This window comes from Perca flavescens, chromosome 17, assembly GCF_004354835.1.
Source record: "Perca flavescens isolate YP-PL-M2 chromosome 17, PFLA_1.0, whole genome shotgun sequence".
NCBI classification, from domain to species: Eukaryota; Metazoa; Chordata; class Actinopteri; order Perciformes; family Percidae; genus Perca; species Perca flavescens.
In genome coordinates, this window is record NC_041347.1 from 9,327,424 (window position 1) to 9,346,234 (window position 18,811).

Consider the following 18,811-nt stretch of genomic DNA (forward strand, 5'->3'; position numbering starts at 1 on the left):
GGATTCATACAACTTTGAATAGAAGGATTGTAAAGTGGCGCTGATATCCTTAGGATTTGTTGAGATACTGATGGATGCTGTTGATAGCAGCTCTGGATTCGCTTTGTTTTAATTTCAGAGCCAGCTATTTGCTTACAACCATTAAAATAGTAATTTTGCCTCACTCTGTGCATTATGAAATCAGTTCTCCTTCTTAGCAGATCATTTAGCTCTGTTCGACTTATGACTAGAAGAGTATGTGTAGATTTAGAAAAACAAGTCTTAACAGACTGGTCTAACGATTTACAACGTTCTTCCATCTCCCCAATCCTTGCCTCTCTTTTCCTCTTTAAGTTGACTGTGAAGGAGGATGTACAATCTCTAATAAATCCTTTAGTTGCCTGCCACGTATATGCAGGGTCAGAAACTGAGTCGGTGTTGATGGATATAAAGTCAGCCAGTTTGGTTTTAAATTCTGCACCAAAAGCTGTGTTTTGGAGAAGGGAATTATTAAATTGCCATCTCCTAGATCTTTCTCCTAACCTATCACAACGGAATGTGGTTATCAGCGCATTGTGATCAGATAGAATTGCTGGTTCTATTGCTATCGTGTGGAACATTGCCTTAAGCTCACTGGAACACAAAATATAATCAATACGGGAGTGGGTGAGGTGACGTGTGGAAAAGAAGGTGTAATCCTTGCTAGTAGGATTCTGCATCCTCCCTATATTTGTAAGATGGTGGGATGCCACAATCGCTCTAAACATGTCTGATAGCACCCTGCAGGGTGGGAAATTAGCACCCGCCACCAGCCAAGGGTGGGTGCTTTTTCAAAGTGGCGGGTGACTTTGCCTTGTTTACCAGCCACAGTGGCGGGTGGATTGTAAAACATTCCTTGTAATGGATTGGACAGCTTTTGTCAAAGAATGCTGTTGCTAAGTAACAATGCACAATGCTTATAGGAGTCGCGTTACGTTACTGGTAATGAATCCCCAACGTTTCCGGATTTTCCTGCTTCATAATAAAAACATTCAAATACCAAAATAACTGAGGACTTTTATTGTGAAGAACTTATAGGAAATGAAACGGTTCACAGCCGGGGCTTTGACCACACATAGTCGAGTAGTTTTCAGCGCTAGTCCGTGACACCATGTAGCTGAGCTGAGGTACAGACGAAAGGAAAATTATCGGTTAAAAAAAATGTGGTGACATATCCCCGGTGTTAAGAGGCCCTCCGTGGAGTCAGCAGGAGCTAGGACTGTACAAACTGTTGAGGGCCAAGTAAAGAAGAGAAGGTACTACAAAAGGTACAGCGAAAGACAATGAAAAACATTTCAGACCGTCCTGCCAACCTGTATACATTTTAACATCAATGTAGACTGTAACGATGTTTAAGTCGCTGAAAGCTGCTGCTGTTTTAATCCTGTCGGCTCTCTGCTGCTCAGTTCTACCCCGCGACTGACACACACACACACACACACACACACACACACACACACACACACACACACACACACACACGGTGGATGTAGGAAAAACCGGAGGTGAGACATGCAGGATGACCTAAATTGAGGACCGCTACACTTGTTATTGTAAGAGCAATGATGAGTTCAAGTCCTTTATCAAAGCGTATGAATGGGTGTCCCAGGCCAGGTTAGGAAATAAACCATGCAAAGATCAACACACCACTGACAGAAATGTTCAAATGTATTCATTCAATAAATTATTTTTTGTCTTAAATCCACCAGCCATTTTCATATTATACCAACATTTGCAGCATCCTGAGCCTTTTTGGAAAGGTTACTAGGACAACTCAGCCCAGAGTTTTATTCTCTCCAAAATAAGTGTCCTTTTTATTTTTAAAGAACTATACAAAAAAGCATCTTTCACTGTCTCTCGCAACTTCATTGCAACAAAAATACAAAAGGCATCACAACTTTTATCGCAATGTTTTTACAAAAGCTTCCTCAAAATCAGGCATTTTGGGCCGCAACAATCTCAAAAAAAGGCTGCAAAATCCTGGAGGGACTGATTAATGCTATGTAACTGAGAGATGAGTCAATATTTTTTCTGTTCATTAAACATGATATCGTCCATCGGCACAACCCTAGTGCATATACCAAAACAAATGCTATTTTCCTACAGAGTTCAGAAGAGTCTTGACTGCTTTTGTCTACGGTGAGGGCGCATTTCCGCAAAAGCAACACAATGGACCACTGACACAGTTCTGAGTACTTTGCCAGGTGTTTAGATAGATAGATAGATAGATACTGTACGTACATACATACTGTACATACAGTACATACATTTTATTTAAATCATGTAAAAAATTTAAAAATATTGATCACTGCCTGATTAAAATAATGGGCAAGAGATAAAGAGTGTATTCCACTAAATTCCTGGGGTCCTCATTGACGACTCTCTCAACTTTAAATGTCATATCGACTATCTTGTAAATAAATTGTCCAAGTATGTTGGCTTGTTTTATAAGATCAGACAGTTTCTTCCTCTGTCTGCCCTTCTCACATTGTATAAAACTCTCTTTGAACCACACCTTAACTATTGCAATGTGATATGGTGTAACACTTTCACCAGCCATCTTAAAAAACGTATATCTTTGCAAAAGAAAGTCATACGGGCTCTGTCTTGGTCAGAGATTAATTCCCCCACCAAACCTCTATTCCACCGTTTTGAGTTACTAAGACTGACTGAGCTAAATGACTACCATAATGCTTGCCTTATGTTCCAAATTGTCAACCGGCTGAACTCTAGATTGAGTAGTCTTGTTCCTATCTCCAGCCCCCAGCATACATACCAAACGATAATTAAACCACTTATATCAGGAAAATGTCGCCGACATGTGCGCGCCAGTTTGAGTGATGTCTGTAGGGGGCCGCAGATTTGGAACGGGATTGATGATGGCCTCAAGGTGTTGCCCTTTATCTCCAACTTTAAAAGACAACTAAAAAAATATTTGTTATTAACCTACATCTAATATAAAACGTTTTTTTCAAGGACTACTGGGATGTATGTGTATGATTGTATGTGTATGTAATGTCATGTATGTACTGGTGCGCCTCTCGCGTGCAATTAGTCATCATTTGTGGTAATTGTGTATTCTATAGTCTGTACCACTAATTTTTATTGAATCATGGGCCCCCACCTATAAGCTTTTCTAGCTTCTTTGGGGGACCCATTCACTCTACCCAATTAATCTTGTACCCCCCTAGCTAGTACATACATACAGCACATAGTCAAATCACAAGGTGGTTAAATGCACATCCTACAGAGCACAGAAACTGAGATTCACTTCACAATAACCTCCTACACCATATTGTAAAATTTAACTTTAACATATAAACACTCAGAGCACACAGAATGCGATATAAACTGGCATTATCACATGGCGATAATTAGCTATGTAGACTCTAACACAGTACAGTGTGCTGTGGAGAAAGGAAAATAAGACTTCTCCTGCCATAACTTGGATCTAAATAGTTAAACTATACAGATAGATTTGTCCTGCATGGTGTCACACAACAACATGTACAATACTCACGTTTTCCTCACGAACGCACAAACCAGACAGAATGAAGAAAAGGAACATGGGAAAGTCCGCTGCCTCTCTAAAACAGACATCAAAGCCCAGTGGCGCTCACTAAACCGACATCAGACTGCAGTATCGCCGTCCACCTGCGGGGGCCGTGGACAGGCTTTCCAACAGGCGGGATCATTTAAAAGGCAAACGCAAATACATTTTGCGTCTGCCCTATTTCTGATACCGTGGTGGCAGGTATTTTGGCGTGGGGGGCTGCCATTTCCAAATCAACATAGAGGAAACACTGCATCATAGTTTGAGACTTTGACTTGAGTCACACTTAAGTCACGCACACACTGGCCCTCATTTATGAAATGTGCGTACGACCTAAAACAGGCGTACGACGGGCGGGGGGGGGGGGACCCTATACACGGCAGAAAAAGTCTGCAACATTGTTTTAGCCTGTGGAGTTCTGCACAACATCTCGCAGGGAAACTGGGTGCCATAAATGTAGTGATGGAGCCAGATGAGCCGATGCCCAGAGAGCAGTGTCCAGAACAGCCCCAACTGAAGGAGACAGGATATTATTATTCCTCGCTTTTAAAAGGTAGCCTATAGTGTTATGTTTGGCAATGATATTCATAGGCTACAGGAAACATGACGATGCACAACATTTTTATTTATTATTCTGGTTTTCATTTCTATGTCGTGAACGATTTATTTCTGCCATTGACAGAGTTATTTCGGCTTGTTTTCCCAGGCCCTCTGCTGTCAGGAGACAGGGTCGTGGTGGTGGTCCAGCACGGGGGGGGGGCGGAGGACACACGCTCTCCCTCAGCTGTTGTCTCGTTCTGACTCATGGAAAAAAAACCCGAGTAAAATAAGACACTGCATAAACTCCGCTACCGTGTGTTTATTTAAATATAGGTACACCATGTAGGCCTAAGAGATTGCAATAAGCCTGTATATTACTATTAGGACTATAGAAAATGCGTCAAGGATGTATAAATGAAATAGGCTAAACTTCAGCTGGAGTCCGATTTACTACGGCAACACTGTTGACCGCATCAGTGATCTCTTTCCATTCCGCATTCTTTTCTACAGCCTAACGTACACACGTTAGTGCAAATGAACCAGAGATATCAGGGTTTCAATCTCCACCTCTGAAAAGTTCCGCTTCTCAGCCGGATTACGTCTCGCCATGTCGTAAATTGTAGGGGCGAGGCCTCAAAACCCAGAATATATTGGGGCGTGATATTTAAATGATCGTTTCCAGCCGCTGCATTTATCAATGTACGACCATTCTTACACTCTGATTGGTGTGATGCGAACGTTTCATGAATCCCACGTGAAGCCTGTCGTAAGATGATTTCTGCGCTCATATCTGCGCTGGTTTCTACGTTAGGTTGATAAATGAGGGCCAGTGACTTGAGACTCAACTGAGACTCGAGATGTGGGACTCGGGAACCTTCTGTAGTTTTAGGAAACTGCTGATGAGCTGAATATAACCATGGGAAGGAACCTTTTCTGTAGACCGGAAAGGAGGGAGAGCAAGGGGAATGACATGCAAAGGGCTGCTGTTTGGAATCGCACCCGAGCCACTGCGGTAAGGACTGACGCTTCCATGGGGTTGAGCTACCAGTGCGCCCCAGAAGGAACTTGTTAGGTGGAACATTAGCTGTGGTGGAACTGTGCTTTTCCATTGAGAAGCAATCAAAAAGTACCGTTTTATTTCTCTCATTCAAAGCACCAACGCTCTCTGTCTCGCTCGCCCCACACACAGGTGTGCAGCCGGCAGTTCAGGCTCGCACCAATCTCCCCTTCGCAGACGGACCGCAAAGCCTAACTTTTAATGATAGCAAACAAAAACAAACGTTCTCCCCTTGTCCTAAAACTGTCCTGAATCAATAGAGTAGCTACTTCCTTGTTTACTGCTGCACCTGCAATGAGTGAAATGAAGAAGAGGAGAAATTCAAAGTTTTTTTTTTGTCATATGCACAGTAAGGAAACATGTTACCCTGTACAATGCAATTCTTCCTTTCTGGGCCTACTGGACAAAACACTAGTTCTGGTGGGGTACAGCTGGGGTCCATTCCAGGTAGGAGGTTTAACAAACTCTGAGTCTAACCCTGATGTCTGAGTTGATTTACCCTGAGATGGAAACTCAGAGTTTTCGGTTCCAGAACAGCTGATTTGAGTTGGTTCAATCAACTCAGAGTAGGTTCACTCAGGGTTCGCGCGTGCACAAAAGGCAGTATGAATGGAGCCATGATTCTACAATTCACCATGGTAACAACCACAAACAAACGGGTCAGCGGAAATACTCATGCTCACAAACCGCGAGTTTGGACCTACCGTCTATGGTTTGGACCTATAATATTACTTGTGAAAACTGGAATTGTATTACACCTATAATTTCATTTAGGTGCAATCCTGCGGGCAAAAAAGTAAACTAATACTAATCCCATTCTTATAATGTATAATAATTTATTTCTTTTTAATGGCTCTCACTGGTTTGTGTCCAGGGAACACTACAAAAACTTTTAAAAAATGTTTCAGAGCGAGTCACACTTTTCTGATGGCTCTACAGTGGCTTTACTATTACAGTATGATCCGCTACACTGTTATAAAGAAAACTGCCGTTTGCAAAAAACGTAATGAGACACAAATAATCTGCTGGGATGTTAAAGCCTGTCCACGATGGTTGATGTTAGTGGTATAAGGATGGATAAGGTATCTATATATCTACAAAAATACCTCTCAAATCGGTTATGTGGAAATGAAAATGCATCTATAGTCGGGACTCAATATTCTCCCGACATAAACTCTCTGTTAATTAATACAGCTTTTTCATCAACGGGATCGTCGACAAAAGGACATGACATGTTTGAGAAAAAAACATTTGATAATCTGCCTAACATAAACCAATATGTTTCTTTATTCATGCAGATAACAAACTGATCCAGACTGAATGAGGAAATGAGTTTCTCCTCCCTGTCAGAGGGAGGAGACTGAGAGAAACTCGAGGTTTCTTGAAGAAAACCTGCTCCCGACCAAGTTAGGTTCACAGGCTCAGTTACCATAGTAACTGACTCTGAGGTGAAGTTACCATAGTAACTGACTCTGAGGTTAAGTTACCTCTCTTTCTGAAACGGAAAACCCAGAGTTTCCCTCATCTCAGGGTTAACCAACTCAGAGTTTTCATTAAACCTGCTTTCTGGAACGTGCCTCTGGACGGGAGTATTTGATGTTAGCTGTTCACTGAATAGGAGTGTAAAACCCCCCGCCCATTTCCAGCAGTGGGGTAATTGGTATGCATGGCTCCCGGGTTGTGACGGGTTGAGATCAACCCATGCTGACTGGCTTGGTTTGAATTTCCAAAAGAAGGGTTGAACACGGGGGGTCAGATGACCATGGTCTGACCCGGGTCACTGGTGTGAAAAAGAAGTGTAGTTGAGTATTGTTTTGATTGTAATTGTAGAACTCTTCTTCTTCTTTCACAGTGTTGAAATGCCAGAGTCTGTTCTCGGAGCAGAGAAACCTGGCTATCCATTTCCACCTGGAGTGTGTCCACACCAGTCTGACCTACTATGATTACCAGCCAGCCAAGGAACACATCAACAGGGCCCAGGAGCTCTCAGGGCTGGATATCAACATGACTGGTACGGAAAGTACAGCATGGTCTGGGTTTGGACAATAATTGAGTGACTAATTGAAAATACATTAGAGGAGGCTGTCATACCTGGTAATGATCGTCCTAAGCCCATACTCATCCAGCCTTAGTGATACCTTAATTCAATGTAACAACCGTATCTGGTCAATCAAGGTGCTCTTGGAAAACGGACCCATTTCCAGCAGAAGTACTTGGCTCAGCTCATCCTTGAGGTCAAGAGAAAGCAGACGCAGCCGGGCCAGACGGATGATGAGGCCAGTCCCACTCCCACGCCTCCGGCCAGCCTGCCCAAGGTAGGAGCTTCTGATGGCTTCTTTCCAAATTGGTGTTTTTGATACTTCATTTACCACTTTGAACCTTTTGTTGTTCAGATGACTGACTGACTGAATAAACAAATTAGCAACGCTAGCATTATGAACGGCTGTACTATCTCCACCTTTATAAAAGGACCGCAGGCTGCTACATTGCAAACATAGAGACCTCTCCACACATCAGACTGCTCGCTGGAACTCAACATCTCTTCGTTCTTGGCTGAAGTGGATGACATAGTGCTGCATAAATTAGCCAGCAGGAAGCAGCTTAATCCTGACAAAACACCACAGTTCAAAACCTGCGTGCACGTTTTTGCAAAAGAAAAGAATATTCAAATCCTAATTTTGAAAATCTAATAGCTGCCCATTGAATGAATATTTGAATAGTCAGTGATCATGGAAGCCTTTTGTCATGTGGATGCTCCGACACTCTCATTACTTAGAATTGGGGCGGGGACAGACACTACACACTATAGTTTTAATATGCATTACACAAATTTCCAGGCAAAAACATATTGTATCTCTACAAAGGAGGTCAAATAATAAATCTATGAATTCAGTTGCAAAATTTTGCTCATAGTTGGACCATTGTGCCCTATGTTAACTTTTGAGTGGGTCATGTTATGGCGTTTTTCCATTACATGGTACCTGCTCGACTCGCCTCGAACCCAACTCGACTCTACTCGCCTCGACTCGCTGTGCATCCGTTTTCCATTGCAGATTTTAGTATCGCCTCAGCGTGGCTGGTCGTCATAGCGACTGTCGTGGGCGTGGCTTAGTAGCTTGCTTTTCCCATTGACATATCCCCGACGCATTTCCTGGTTCTCTGTCTCCGTAAACAACATGATATCAAAGAGATAGTTAACGTTTACTGCTCCAGATTTCCCACCGTGGTCACATATATATATGACTCTAGAGTCGCTACTCACTGCAGAGATAATCGCCGTCACTCTCTCACTTCTCCCTCGCTCACTAGCTCCCCACACACACACATACGGCGACTCGACACACACACATCACACATGCTCACACCAGCGCACCAGTATAACCATCAGGCCACTTGTATGCTACGGAGAAAGCTCTGCGTGGAGCCTCCGGCAGCAAAAAAACACCGCTGGCTAAACTATTTAAAAAGGCCGTCTCTCGCTAGCAATGCAGTGATCAGTGACGCTTCTTTCCGACCAATCAGCAGCCTGCAGGGTTTCACGTTTCACTTCTCGGCTCGCCTCAGCTCGCTTGGAACCTCGACTGAGCAGGTACTAAAAAAAGTACCTGTTAGCAGGTACCAGGTACTTTTTTTCGTAATGGAAAACCAAAAAAGTAGAGTAGAGTAGAGGCGAGTAGGTACCATGTAATGGAAAAGCACCATTAGACTGTTATGCGTGTCTATGACAACAAGAAAAAGCATGTTTTTGTTCTAAATGACTTCCTGTTAGTGTTTTGCACAGCTGCATGGTTACAGCTCCACCACCCTTCATGATGAAGTGCTGGTCAGACACCCACCACAGTGTGCACACACACACACACACACACACACACACACACACACACACACACAAACACCAGCCAGCACAAAGAGAAGGATGGCCACGGTCTGCATGTTTAATCCTGCTCTGTGAAGTTGAGGGAGAGCAGAGTAGGGTTGGGCATCGTTTGGATTTTAACAATTCAGATTCCAATCCTGGTTCTTATCGATTCAGATTCTTTGAGGGGTGGAGTTGAAACGGGTCCCATGCCTTTTTTCACAAATAAGAGGAACATTTTATTTTGATTCAATGGTGGTTTGCAGTTTTACCGCTTTTTCAACGTAAAATAAAGCCACACTAGAGCGCTGCTTCCTGTGCTCCAAGGCTGCAACACAACAAGCACCTGGTCGCTACGGAAACCAAAACTTGTGCATATTAAATTGGGAAGCAATGATTGGATTTGAAACCAAATTCTCCAAACGATTCCAATAAAGAAACGATTCTACTGGAATTGTAATTTTTCAAACAATTCCAAGTAGGAATCTGTTCTCGATGCCCAATCCTAGAGCAGAGGAATAAATGTGCTTTTGAGAGGTCTTTGGAGTACACACACACACACACACACACACACACACACACACACACACACACACACACACACAGCACTGTGATTGTCTAAGGCCACGTCCACACTTACCAAAACGATCTTTTGTTAATCCGTCTTCCCTGGATTTGTTTCAAGAATAGTTGCGTCCAAACGGATCCATTTGTAAATGACTCAACACACTGCTTCATAGTCCAGGCCTGTAGGCGGCGCTGTTTCTGCTACAGAAATTCACCAAAAACAGAGAAGAAGAGCATAGTTAACTTCCACTTCCCATCATAACATGACTAGATTATAACGTTCTCTTAATACATCCGTGGACTATAATAACTTTCACCACTGCTGGCACAACGTGTCTTTGTTTACATTGTATAATGTGCTGTTGAATTGCTTTTTATTTTGCAATTCTGTCTGCCATCGGACATGATTGCAGGATGCCAGGGTCGGATTAACAATTTCCTGTGCCCTGGGCAACAAGACTCAAAGACATAAAGCAGACAGCTAGGGAAGCCTTAACTTAAAACTAAAATGTGAAATTATCACCAGCCATGAAGCAGGCAATTAGTGTGTATGGAGTAAAAGTCAACCATTGGCTACACTGTTGCATGTAGTTCAAAGTCAAGATTATGTTTATTGTTTCACAATCAACTATATCAACATTTTATGTTGATGCACTATATATTCTTATTTTATTTTAACAAATTAGCCTTACAACTGTCGTCTTTTCAAGACTGAACACCTAAACACACAAACTTTTAAATTATTAGGCCTAATGGCCTATCTTTGCTTTAAATTGTGAGCCTAACAACACACTGGCATTCCAGACTATATGTGAATAACTCATAGTCTACACAACATTTCATATTAGGCCAATACACATCTATTAACTCATATCTTTTCCTTTTGTTTAACAGGTGACCCTAACACTGGACTCCTTGACTTTTAATATGTAGCCTAAATCCATGCACAACATCTGACATGAACACACATATATTAATTTGTATTATCTTTTCTCTTCTTTTAACAAGTGAGCCTAATTAACTGACCTTCTTTACTTTGTACACATACATTTCACAATACAGATAATGTTATTTTTTATCTTGTTTGTACAGGTGAGCCTAACACATTGGCCTTCTTGACCTACATTCATACCACAACTATCAACCCATATTAGCTTCCCTAAGACACTGGCCTTGTTGACTTAAATTGTGTAAACTCAAAACATTTAATGCTCTAATGCATTCTTTCTAAGTAATTTCTTATAGGAGATTACTCACTGGCTTTCTTTCTAGACTTTAAATATGCAAACTGGTGCACAATATCATCAAAATCCAAACCTTCAACAACTTCATGTTCTATGGCCAGCAAAGAAAGTGCAGAAAGTCTTGTCTGTGACATTGTGGTCCTTAAAACATTCCATTTTGGGTCCATACACAGTCAATCAGTCCCCTGCAGACTACTTTTGTCATATGGCTTACAGTGTTTGCTTATATCCAACAGATTCATTACCTTTCACTGCTGGGTGCTGCCATCTAGTTTGGCACTACTCGACACATGTCAGAAGAGCATTAAACTGACAAAAGAAGAGTTGAACACGGGTCAGATAACCCATAGTTTGACCCTCATCATGGGTGTGAAAGAGGTATTTGTCTGCTGCCACTGTGACCCAGTGGCAGAAAATAGATGGGGGGTTGGGATGGATTTGTTGGACTTTGACATCTGACAGACAGCTGTTATTCACAGTTTTCTACCAACAGTCATTGTTGTTGGACCATAATATTTTCCTAACCTTAACCAAGTAGTCAATTTAACCTAAAAAAGTAAGGCAATCTTTGCCTTACCTAAAGCAATTAGTTTGTGTTCCTAAACCAAACCTAAACCCTAGTGGTGACACATCAGCCAACTACCACATGAATCTTTTTTGTTGCAGGGATTAGGACGCTAGATCAGAAAACACTTTTTAAAGGCCTAACATTTTACCAAATCTTACTGAAATCGGTCAGGTGTTTTGGACACGTATATTTGGATAAAAAAAAATATATTGAAGTAACTTTGTCCAGTGTTGACTGTAAATTACTGTAAAACCATAACACCCCCAAATAAAAGATCTAAATTAAATCAAGGCTCTTCCAGCTTTCTCACTTTGTTTAGTCATAGCCATACCTAGGACTCATGTTTCATGGGTTATACAGCCAAGGGCTTAGCCCACTAGCATTGATCAGCTAGCAACTGCCCTTTAAGAGCACAACTGCAAGATTTTTTACAATGACAAAATAAATATAAATGCAGACTAAATAGGAATATAACCACATAAGTTAACAACATAGGTAAGTCGAGACTTTCCCGGGGGAAGTCACTGATGTTATGTTCAGTTAAGCCGTAGTCCAAATAAGATTGTATTAGGCTAATTTGACAGTATTTATTTAGTACATAGGGCGTACCCAAATGAAGAATACAGAATATTAAAACTCTTACTGGATTGAAATTTCTGTACTCATTGGTTCGGGACAAATACTCGTACCGTTACACCCAGAGCTGTCAGTAACCAGCAAAGCCTTTTCAATGCATTCTGCAGTTGAAAGAGGGCTTATGAGGAATTATTTGGTGAGATTGGTTCAAGATCAGAAAGCTCAGAAAAGTAATCAAATGTGTGACCGTAAAATAAAAGGCATGTGGTGGACGCCAACAAAAGAGGGAGGCGACTCTAACATTTCTCCAACACCCAGATGGAGTTTCTGCTCCAGTTCTGACTATAACAGCTGTGAGATGTCAAGGACAGGGCTGGTGGCATACGGTATATACTGATAACTGCAGTCACCACAGTGCAGTAGCAGCTCAGTGAAGTTAGGCTACCATGTGGTCGTAACTCTATCCTCGGTCTGACATGACTTGTCAGTGTCACTGTGTACTGTGTTATTTCTCTTAAATTGTGTCAGTGCTTGTCTCCCTGGGGATCAGGACATAGAGAGTAGTGAAATGGACAAAATAGCTATTTGCTTGGGTCACATATTTGTTACTGTAAATTATAACCATAGCTGGTATCTTGTTATCAGTGAAAGTTATATAAAATATATCCCAACCATTACCATCACCATTTTTCAAGAAATGACCTACTAAGCAGTGGCATGCGTGAGGAACTCTTAAAGTTGTAGGTCTTCTTCTTTTTCCCTTAAAAATTGTGGCTGCAAGCAATTTTTAAGAAATATGCTTAATCTAACAAAAAGCATGCTGGCTCACTTGGTAGTGCTTACTTGTTTTCACGTTCCATGGTTTATGGCTTCAGACTGTGTATATCCATCTGACTCTGTGTGTGTTTCCATGTGCTTACAGGACTACAGTCTGGGGGATGACACAGTGCTGGATAAGATCAACCTAGCGGAGCCAGATCAGTATGAGCTGCCTGATCTCAGCGCCGAGGAGCAGGCCGTCATCCTGGGCGTCTGGTAAGTCCTCTACCTCCCAGCTCAGCACGGGTTCTGCACAACTCTGTGGATGTGAGCTTAAAACAGTCATGTGATAAACACTGTGACAGTCCATGCTGTATGTGGTCACTTCTTCACAAGGAGAGTCCTTGTCAGGTTTTCCCTGGATTCTTTAGAGGCAAAGGCTGGAAAACGTGTGTGGCACGTGAGGAGTACACAGTTTGAGTCAGAGTGTCTCACAGCTTTTTAGTTGCTGCGTCTTCAGTTTTTTAAGATTATTTTTTGGGGGCTTTTCCCTTTATTACAGTGACAGTGGATATACATGAAAGGTGGGAGAGAGATGGGGATGACACGCAGCAAAGGGCCGCAGGTCCCCGCTGCGTCTTCAGTTTTAGTCTCTTTGCCTTTTCAGCAGGGCGGGCAGTTACAAGTAAGCGTGGCAGTGTTAACTTTTCCTGAGTTTCTCCTCCATTCTGCAGCGGACTTGCAGTGACTCCGGCGGTGCCGCGGCGCACAGAGCTCTGGCTCGTTCACGGGAGGGGTAGAGTACGAGCAGCAGGGCTAGGAGCTTTTCATTGGTTCTAATAAAGCGGTCCGTTCAGTTTGATTTGTCAGAGTTGTTAAACGATTACAGCAGCTACAGATGACAGATCTTTTTTGCTCCTTTTTCAGAGCCCATCAGTTATTTAGCTGTCGGGGTGTAAAGACTGTTTAAAAATATATATAAAAAAGTGTATACTAGAAAATGTTACCAACCCTGCCTTACGTCGAGAATAACTGGCAAACCCAAAGTTGTTTGTCTGTTTTCTTGTTAAATAAGTCACTTGAAGAAGAATTGTAACTGGCGAATGAGTCCGTAAGCTCATTAGGGTTAAGGTTTGGGTTAGTCTACTGAAGTAATAAAGCAAGTGAGAAGTAGTCAATTTCTTAAAGTTAGCCATATTATGCTCATTTTCAGGTTCATAATTGTAATTTGAGATTGTATCAGAATAGGTTTACATGGTTTACTTTTCAAGAAACACCATATTTTTGTTGTACTGCACATTGCTGCAGCTGCTCATTTCACCCTTTGTGTTGAGCTCTCTGTTTTAGCTACAACTTCTGGAACATCTTTGTTGGCAGTCGCACATGCTCAGTACCTAGGTAAGGACTACATGAGCTAGCTAGCTGTTTCTCAAACTTTGGCCTGTACAAGGCAGGATTAGTCGGGAGACTTCTTCTAAACGAGGGCACACTTCACACTTTGCGTGGAATACCTGCAGAACAAGGAGATTATGGTGAACTAGTGTGTGTTGTAGCAGTGTTTTGCCGTTGAGAACGAACTAGCATGCTAAATGTTAGCCCCCTAGCCCCCTCGTTTCGGTTAGTGACGTAGAAAGCTGTTCAGATTTTGACCAGCTCACCCGGAGACTGAAGGCAGGACGCATTCAGAAACCGTATCTCACTCAGAACACCATGGATGTTTTTTTGTTTTTTTTAAAGTTTGTATGCGTGTGGAAGCACCAAAGACACAAAATAACACCCGAAATCCCATAAACAGTGATTTATTTTCTTCATAATATGGGCACTTTAATCAGGCTTGTTTTTGGAGCCAATGGAGTCGCCCTCTGCTGGGCATTAGAATGACTTCAGGTATAATGCACTTCAGTATTGCGCATCACTTTTCAGACCCAGAAGCCACATCCATCCACTTCTTTTATACAATCTATGATCATCTATCGATCAATCTATGAAGACTCTGTAATGTGAAGTTATACTGTAAATGCTCTGAAGACTTTACACAGAGTCAGAGGTGTCAATTCCAGGTCCAGAAAGTAAAAGTCCTGCCATGTGTTTATTCCACCAATGAACTCAGCCAGCTGATTTAGCTAATTAGCAGCTGATTTCACTAATTAGTAGTGAAATCAGCTGGCTGAGTTCATTGGTGGAATAAACACATGGCAGGACTTTTACTTTCTGGACCTGGAATTGACACCTCTGCACAGAGTACTGTTGGGGCGGTTCGGTTTCCCCAGTCTACCGACAGAGACACTGCATCTAGCCTGCTCACATGTGCCACCTGGTAGTGGTTGTTGTGCATTGCAGCTACTGCAGCTGTCACTGGATAAATACTATCTCCCCCGTTTAACATCTGTATCAATAGTACACAGTGTATCACAAATATCAAAAGGTACTCTTTTGAATTCTGTGGGTACTTCAGTCACCTATGTTTATGAATATTGTTGTCATGTAAAGTATTAAATCAATATTGAATCGTATCAATATCGGATCGTGACCCAAAGTATTGAAATTGAATCGTGAGGTCCTTGCCAATACCCATCCCTATTAAAGTTAGTGCTGTGTGCTTATGGATGATATGTTGCAGGACTATTTCTTAATGACTTCACAAGTTGTAGCTTAAAGTGTATCAGTAGATAAAGGCCACGTCCACACTTACCAAAACGATCTTTTTTTAATCCGTCTTCCCTGGATTTGTTTCAAGAATAGTTGCGTCCAAACGGATCCATTTCTAAATGACTCAACACGCTGCTTCATAGTCCAGGCCTGTAGGCGGCGCTGTTTCTGCTACAGAAATTCACCAAAAAACAGAGAAGAAGAGCATAGTTACTTCCACTTCCCATCATAACAGGACTAGATTATAACGTTCTCTTAATACATCCGTGGACTATAATAACTTTCACCACTGCTCATTTTATAAGAAGCAAGAAAACGTGTCTTTGTTTACATTGTATAATGTGCTGTTGGATTGCTTTTTATTTTGCATGATTGCAGCACGCCAGCAGCAAGCTAACGTTAGCGCACCAACGTTAGCTCTGGAAGCTAACATCGGCTGTCAAACAAACCTCAATGATCCAATGTCTTTTTGATAATCTACGTTTTTCTCGCGGTAGCCTTTCTACAATAAGCCGTGGTCAAAGTTACTATAATCCATTCAAGGAGTTGATAAGCAGACAGATTAGCTAGCTAGTTGATAAGTTGTCTACTTCCACTTTATAAACAGATCAGCTAACGTTACGTTGCTGCTGGAACGGTCAACTACTTTAGCGATGTTTAACGTTAGCTACATAACGTTAGCAATATATCTTGTGTTGAATCCGGAGGGAAGGGTCAGGGAGCGTATTTAGATGAAGTAAGCTGGTTTGACCATGGAGATGGGATCTGCTCACTTAGCTTCACCACAGTTGTGTGTGTCAGTGGCCGCGGGTAAGAGAGGGTGTAAAAGAGGTCGAGGGGTGTGGCGATGACATCATTGATACGAACGTATGCGGTTTCGCCATCCAAACGAAGCCAAAAGGGGGCCATTTTCGAATTTTTTCACCCTGGGACCAGGTTTCGAAAAAGTGCGTTTTCAGGCAGTGCGTTTACAGGATCCATTTGGACGATCGGCCCAAACGATGCAAAATGTGCGTTTGCATCAAAAAGCATCTCCGTGTGGATGGCCCCAAAGTCTCGACCAGGTGTCAGCAATTCTTTTTCCTCCTGTTTGCAAAATCTTTACCTCGGGATTGTGGATCAACTACTGTAAATAATGAACTTGTTTGTAGTGGCGGTTTTTTCCAGAAAAGGGTGAATATAAGACATTCAACATTATATAAAACCATTTAGCTTCACAGCGCGTCAGTGATTAATTCCCATGCTGCTGCTGGGACTATAGTGAAGGTGAATGGAGCGATCAGTGAGATTGCTCGGAGATGATGGATGAGCAGCAGGTCTCTCGAAATGAATAGTCGATCCGCACACCTGCTTGCTGGACATTAAAAATGTATCTTGAGTCTTCCAGAGAGTGAACAAACCAGATTTATGGAAAATATAAATATGTACTCTATTGTTACTGGATCCTTGTATCTATCATCAGCTTGTTGATACATAGTGTAGTCTTGGTTAGTACTGTGGGGCTAATTAGAGACTTATGCTCATATACTGATAATTGCATATTTAATCCTTTATTTGATAGGGACAATGCACATTAATGAACATCTGCATTGAAACAACAAAAACAGACGTAAACACGCCGGATTATAGCCACAGGGCTAATTTACATCCGCAGTCCCTTTTTTTTTAAATTAAATTACAGAAATACATAAATTATAACATACAAATCTAAAAAAAAAAGAAAAACAATACTAAAATGAATAAGTAAAGGCAAAAGTAAAATAGTAACTTAATGATTACAAAACTGGTTTGCTTTAAGCCACACTTTAAGTTTGGTTTTAAATATTATTAATGTCGGACATTCCCTAACACTGATGGGGATACTGTTCCAGAACTCACCAGCCTTCACAGACAAAGCATTTTGCCCAAAGGCTGTTCTTCCAAAAGGCACCTCACAGTCACCTCTAGAGGAGGCCCTTGTCCTGGCACCACTATGAGTCTTTGTTTTAAAGAAGTCCGACATAGGAGTAGAAGCTAATCCATTTAACACTTTGTACACAAAGCAAGCATATTTGAAATGTATGAAATTCTCCAAACTTAATAGGTTATGTTTTTGTAAAATATTACAAATATGAAAGGACATTGGCTTTTTATAGAGTGATTCTATTAATTTAAGAGTGTTCATACCAGTCAATGTCCAACTTGTACAACAGTATTCAATATGTGATAAAATCATACAATGTAAAAACAGTTTGGCAGCCCCAAATGGTATAAAAGGACGAATTTGTTTAAAATTTCGTAAATTAAATTTCACTGTACTCGATATTCTTTTTACATGTTTTTTAAACCTTAATGTGGAATCAAGAGTCACACCAAGGTGCTTAAATTCTGAAACAACTTCTAATTCTACTCTTAAAAATACACCAGATTGTTTTATGTCTCGGGACTGTTTAGTGAACATCATGCAAACAGTTTTTTTTAGTATTAACTAACAGACAGGATTTAAAAAGCCATTCATTTACAGGGACCAGGGCGGAGGTCAGGATAACAGAAGCCGGTAACACTTTATAATAACTATCCATAATTCATCATTTATTAAGCATTAGTTAACTATTAGTTAATGGTTTGTTCATTATTACTTATTAATTGTTCATACATAGTTCATCATGAGTAAAGTATTCGTTCACACAATTATAAATGGTTTGTTAATAGTAAATAAGCCTATTAGTTAATGTTTTTTTCATCATTATTAATTAATTGTTCTTACATAATTCATCATCAGTAAAGCATTTATTCACATAGTTATAAATGGTTTGTTCATAGTAAATAAGCCTATCTTGAAAAATATGTTTGTAAGTACATGATTTATACTTAACAAATAATGAAACAACCATTTATAAATGAAATAATTTCCCCATTATAAACCAGTTACTAACTATTGCTAAATGCTTTGTTCATCATTTGTAAAGCACTGCTCCTATGTTAATTCTCATGAATGAAGCATTTGTATACACACTCATAAATGGTTTGTTCATAGTGAATAAGGCTCTTGGAAGTTATGTTCATAAATAGAAGTTTAACACTTTCTAAGTATTGCAAAAACCATTAGTAAATTAAATAATTTTCCCTTTATAAACTATCTACAAACTAGTAGTAATTTATGTTTATCATTTGTAAAGCATAGTTCCTACATTCATTCTAATCAGTAAAGCATTTGTAAATGCAGTTAGTAAATGGTTGGTCCATAATAAGTAAGCCCATGTAAAATGTTTATCAGTATATTTTTTAATAATTCCTACATGATGCATTAACCATTTGTAGATTAAGTAATTTTAGCATTATCAACTAGGTACTCAGGAACGTAAACGGTTGTTTATAACTAGGAAGTTAATGATTAACGGACTATCTAGACCTACATTTGTTCATGTCTTAAATAAAATGTTAT

The 18,811-nt window shown here is 40.8% G+C and overlaps 1 protein-coding gene across 2 annotated transcripts in view; it reads left to right on the forward strand.

Annotated features, from left to right (window-relative positions):
- ttc27 (tetratricopeptide repeat domain 27) overlaps positions 1–18,811 on the forward strand; it is a 128,121-nt gene that overhangs the window by 46,663 nt on the left and 62,647 nt on the right. For both annotated transcript variants that reach the window (XM_028603661.1, XM_028603662.1), the window contains exons 6-8: positions 7,021–7,179; positions 7,344–7,483; positions 12,902–13,014. In XM_028603661.1, coding sequence (XP_028459462.1) covers positions 7,021–7,179; positions 7,344–7,483; positions 12,902–13,014 — 412 coding nt within the window. The remainder of the gene's footprint in view (positions 1–7,020; positions 7,180–7,343; positions 7,484–12,901; positions 13,015–18,811) is intronic.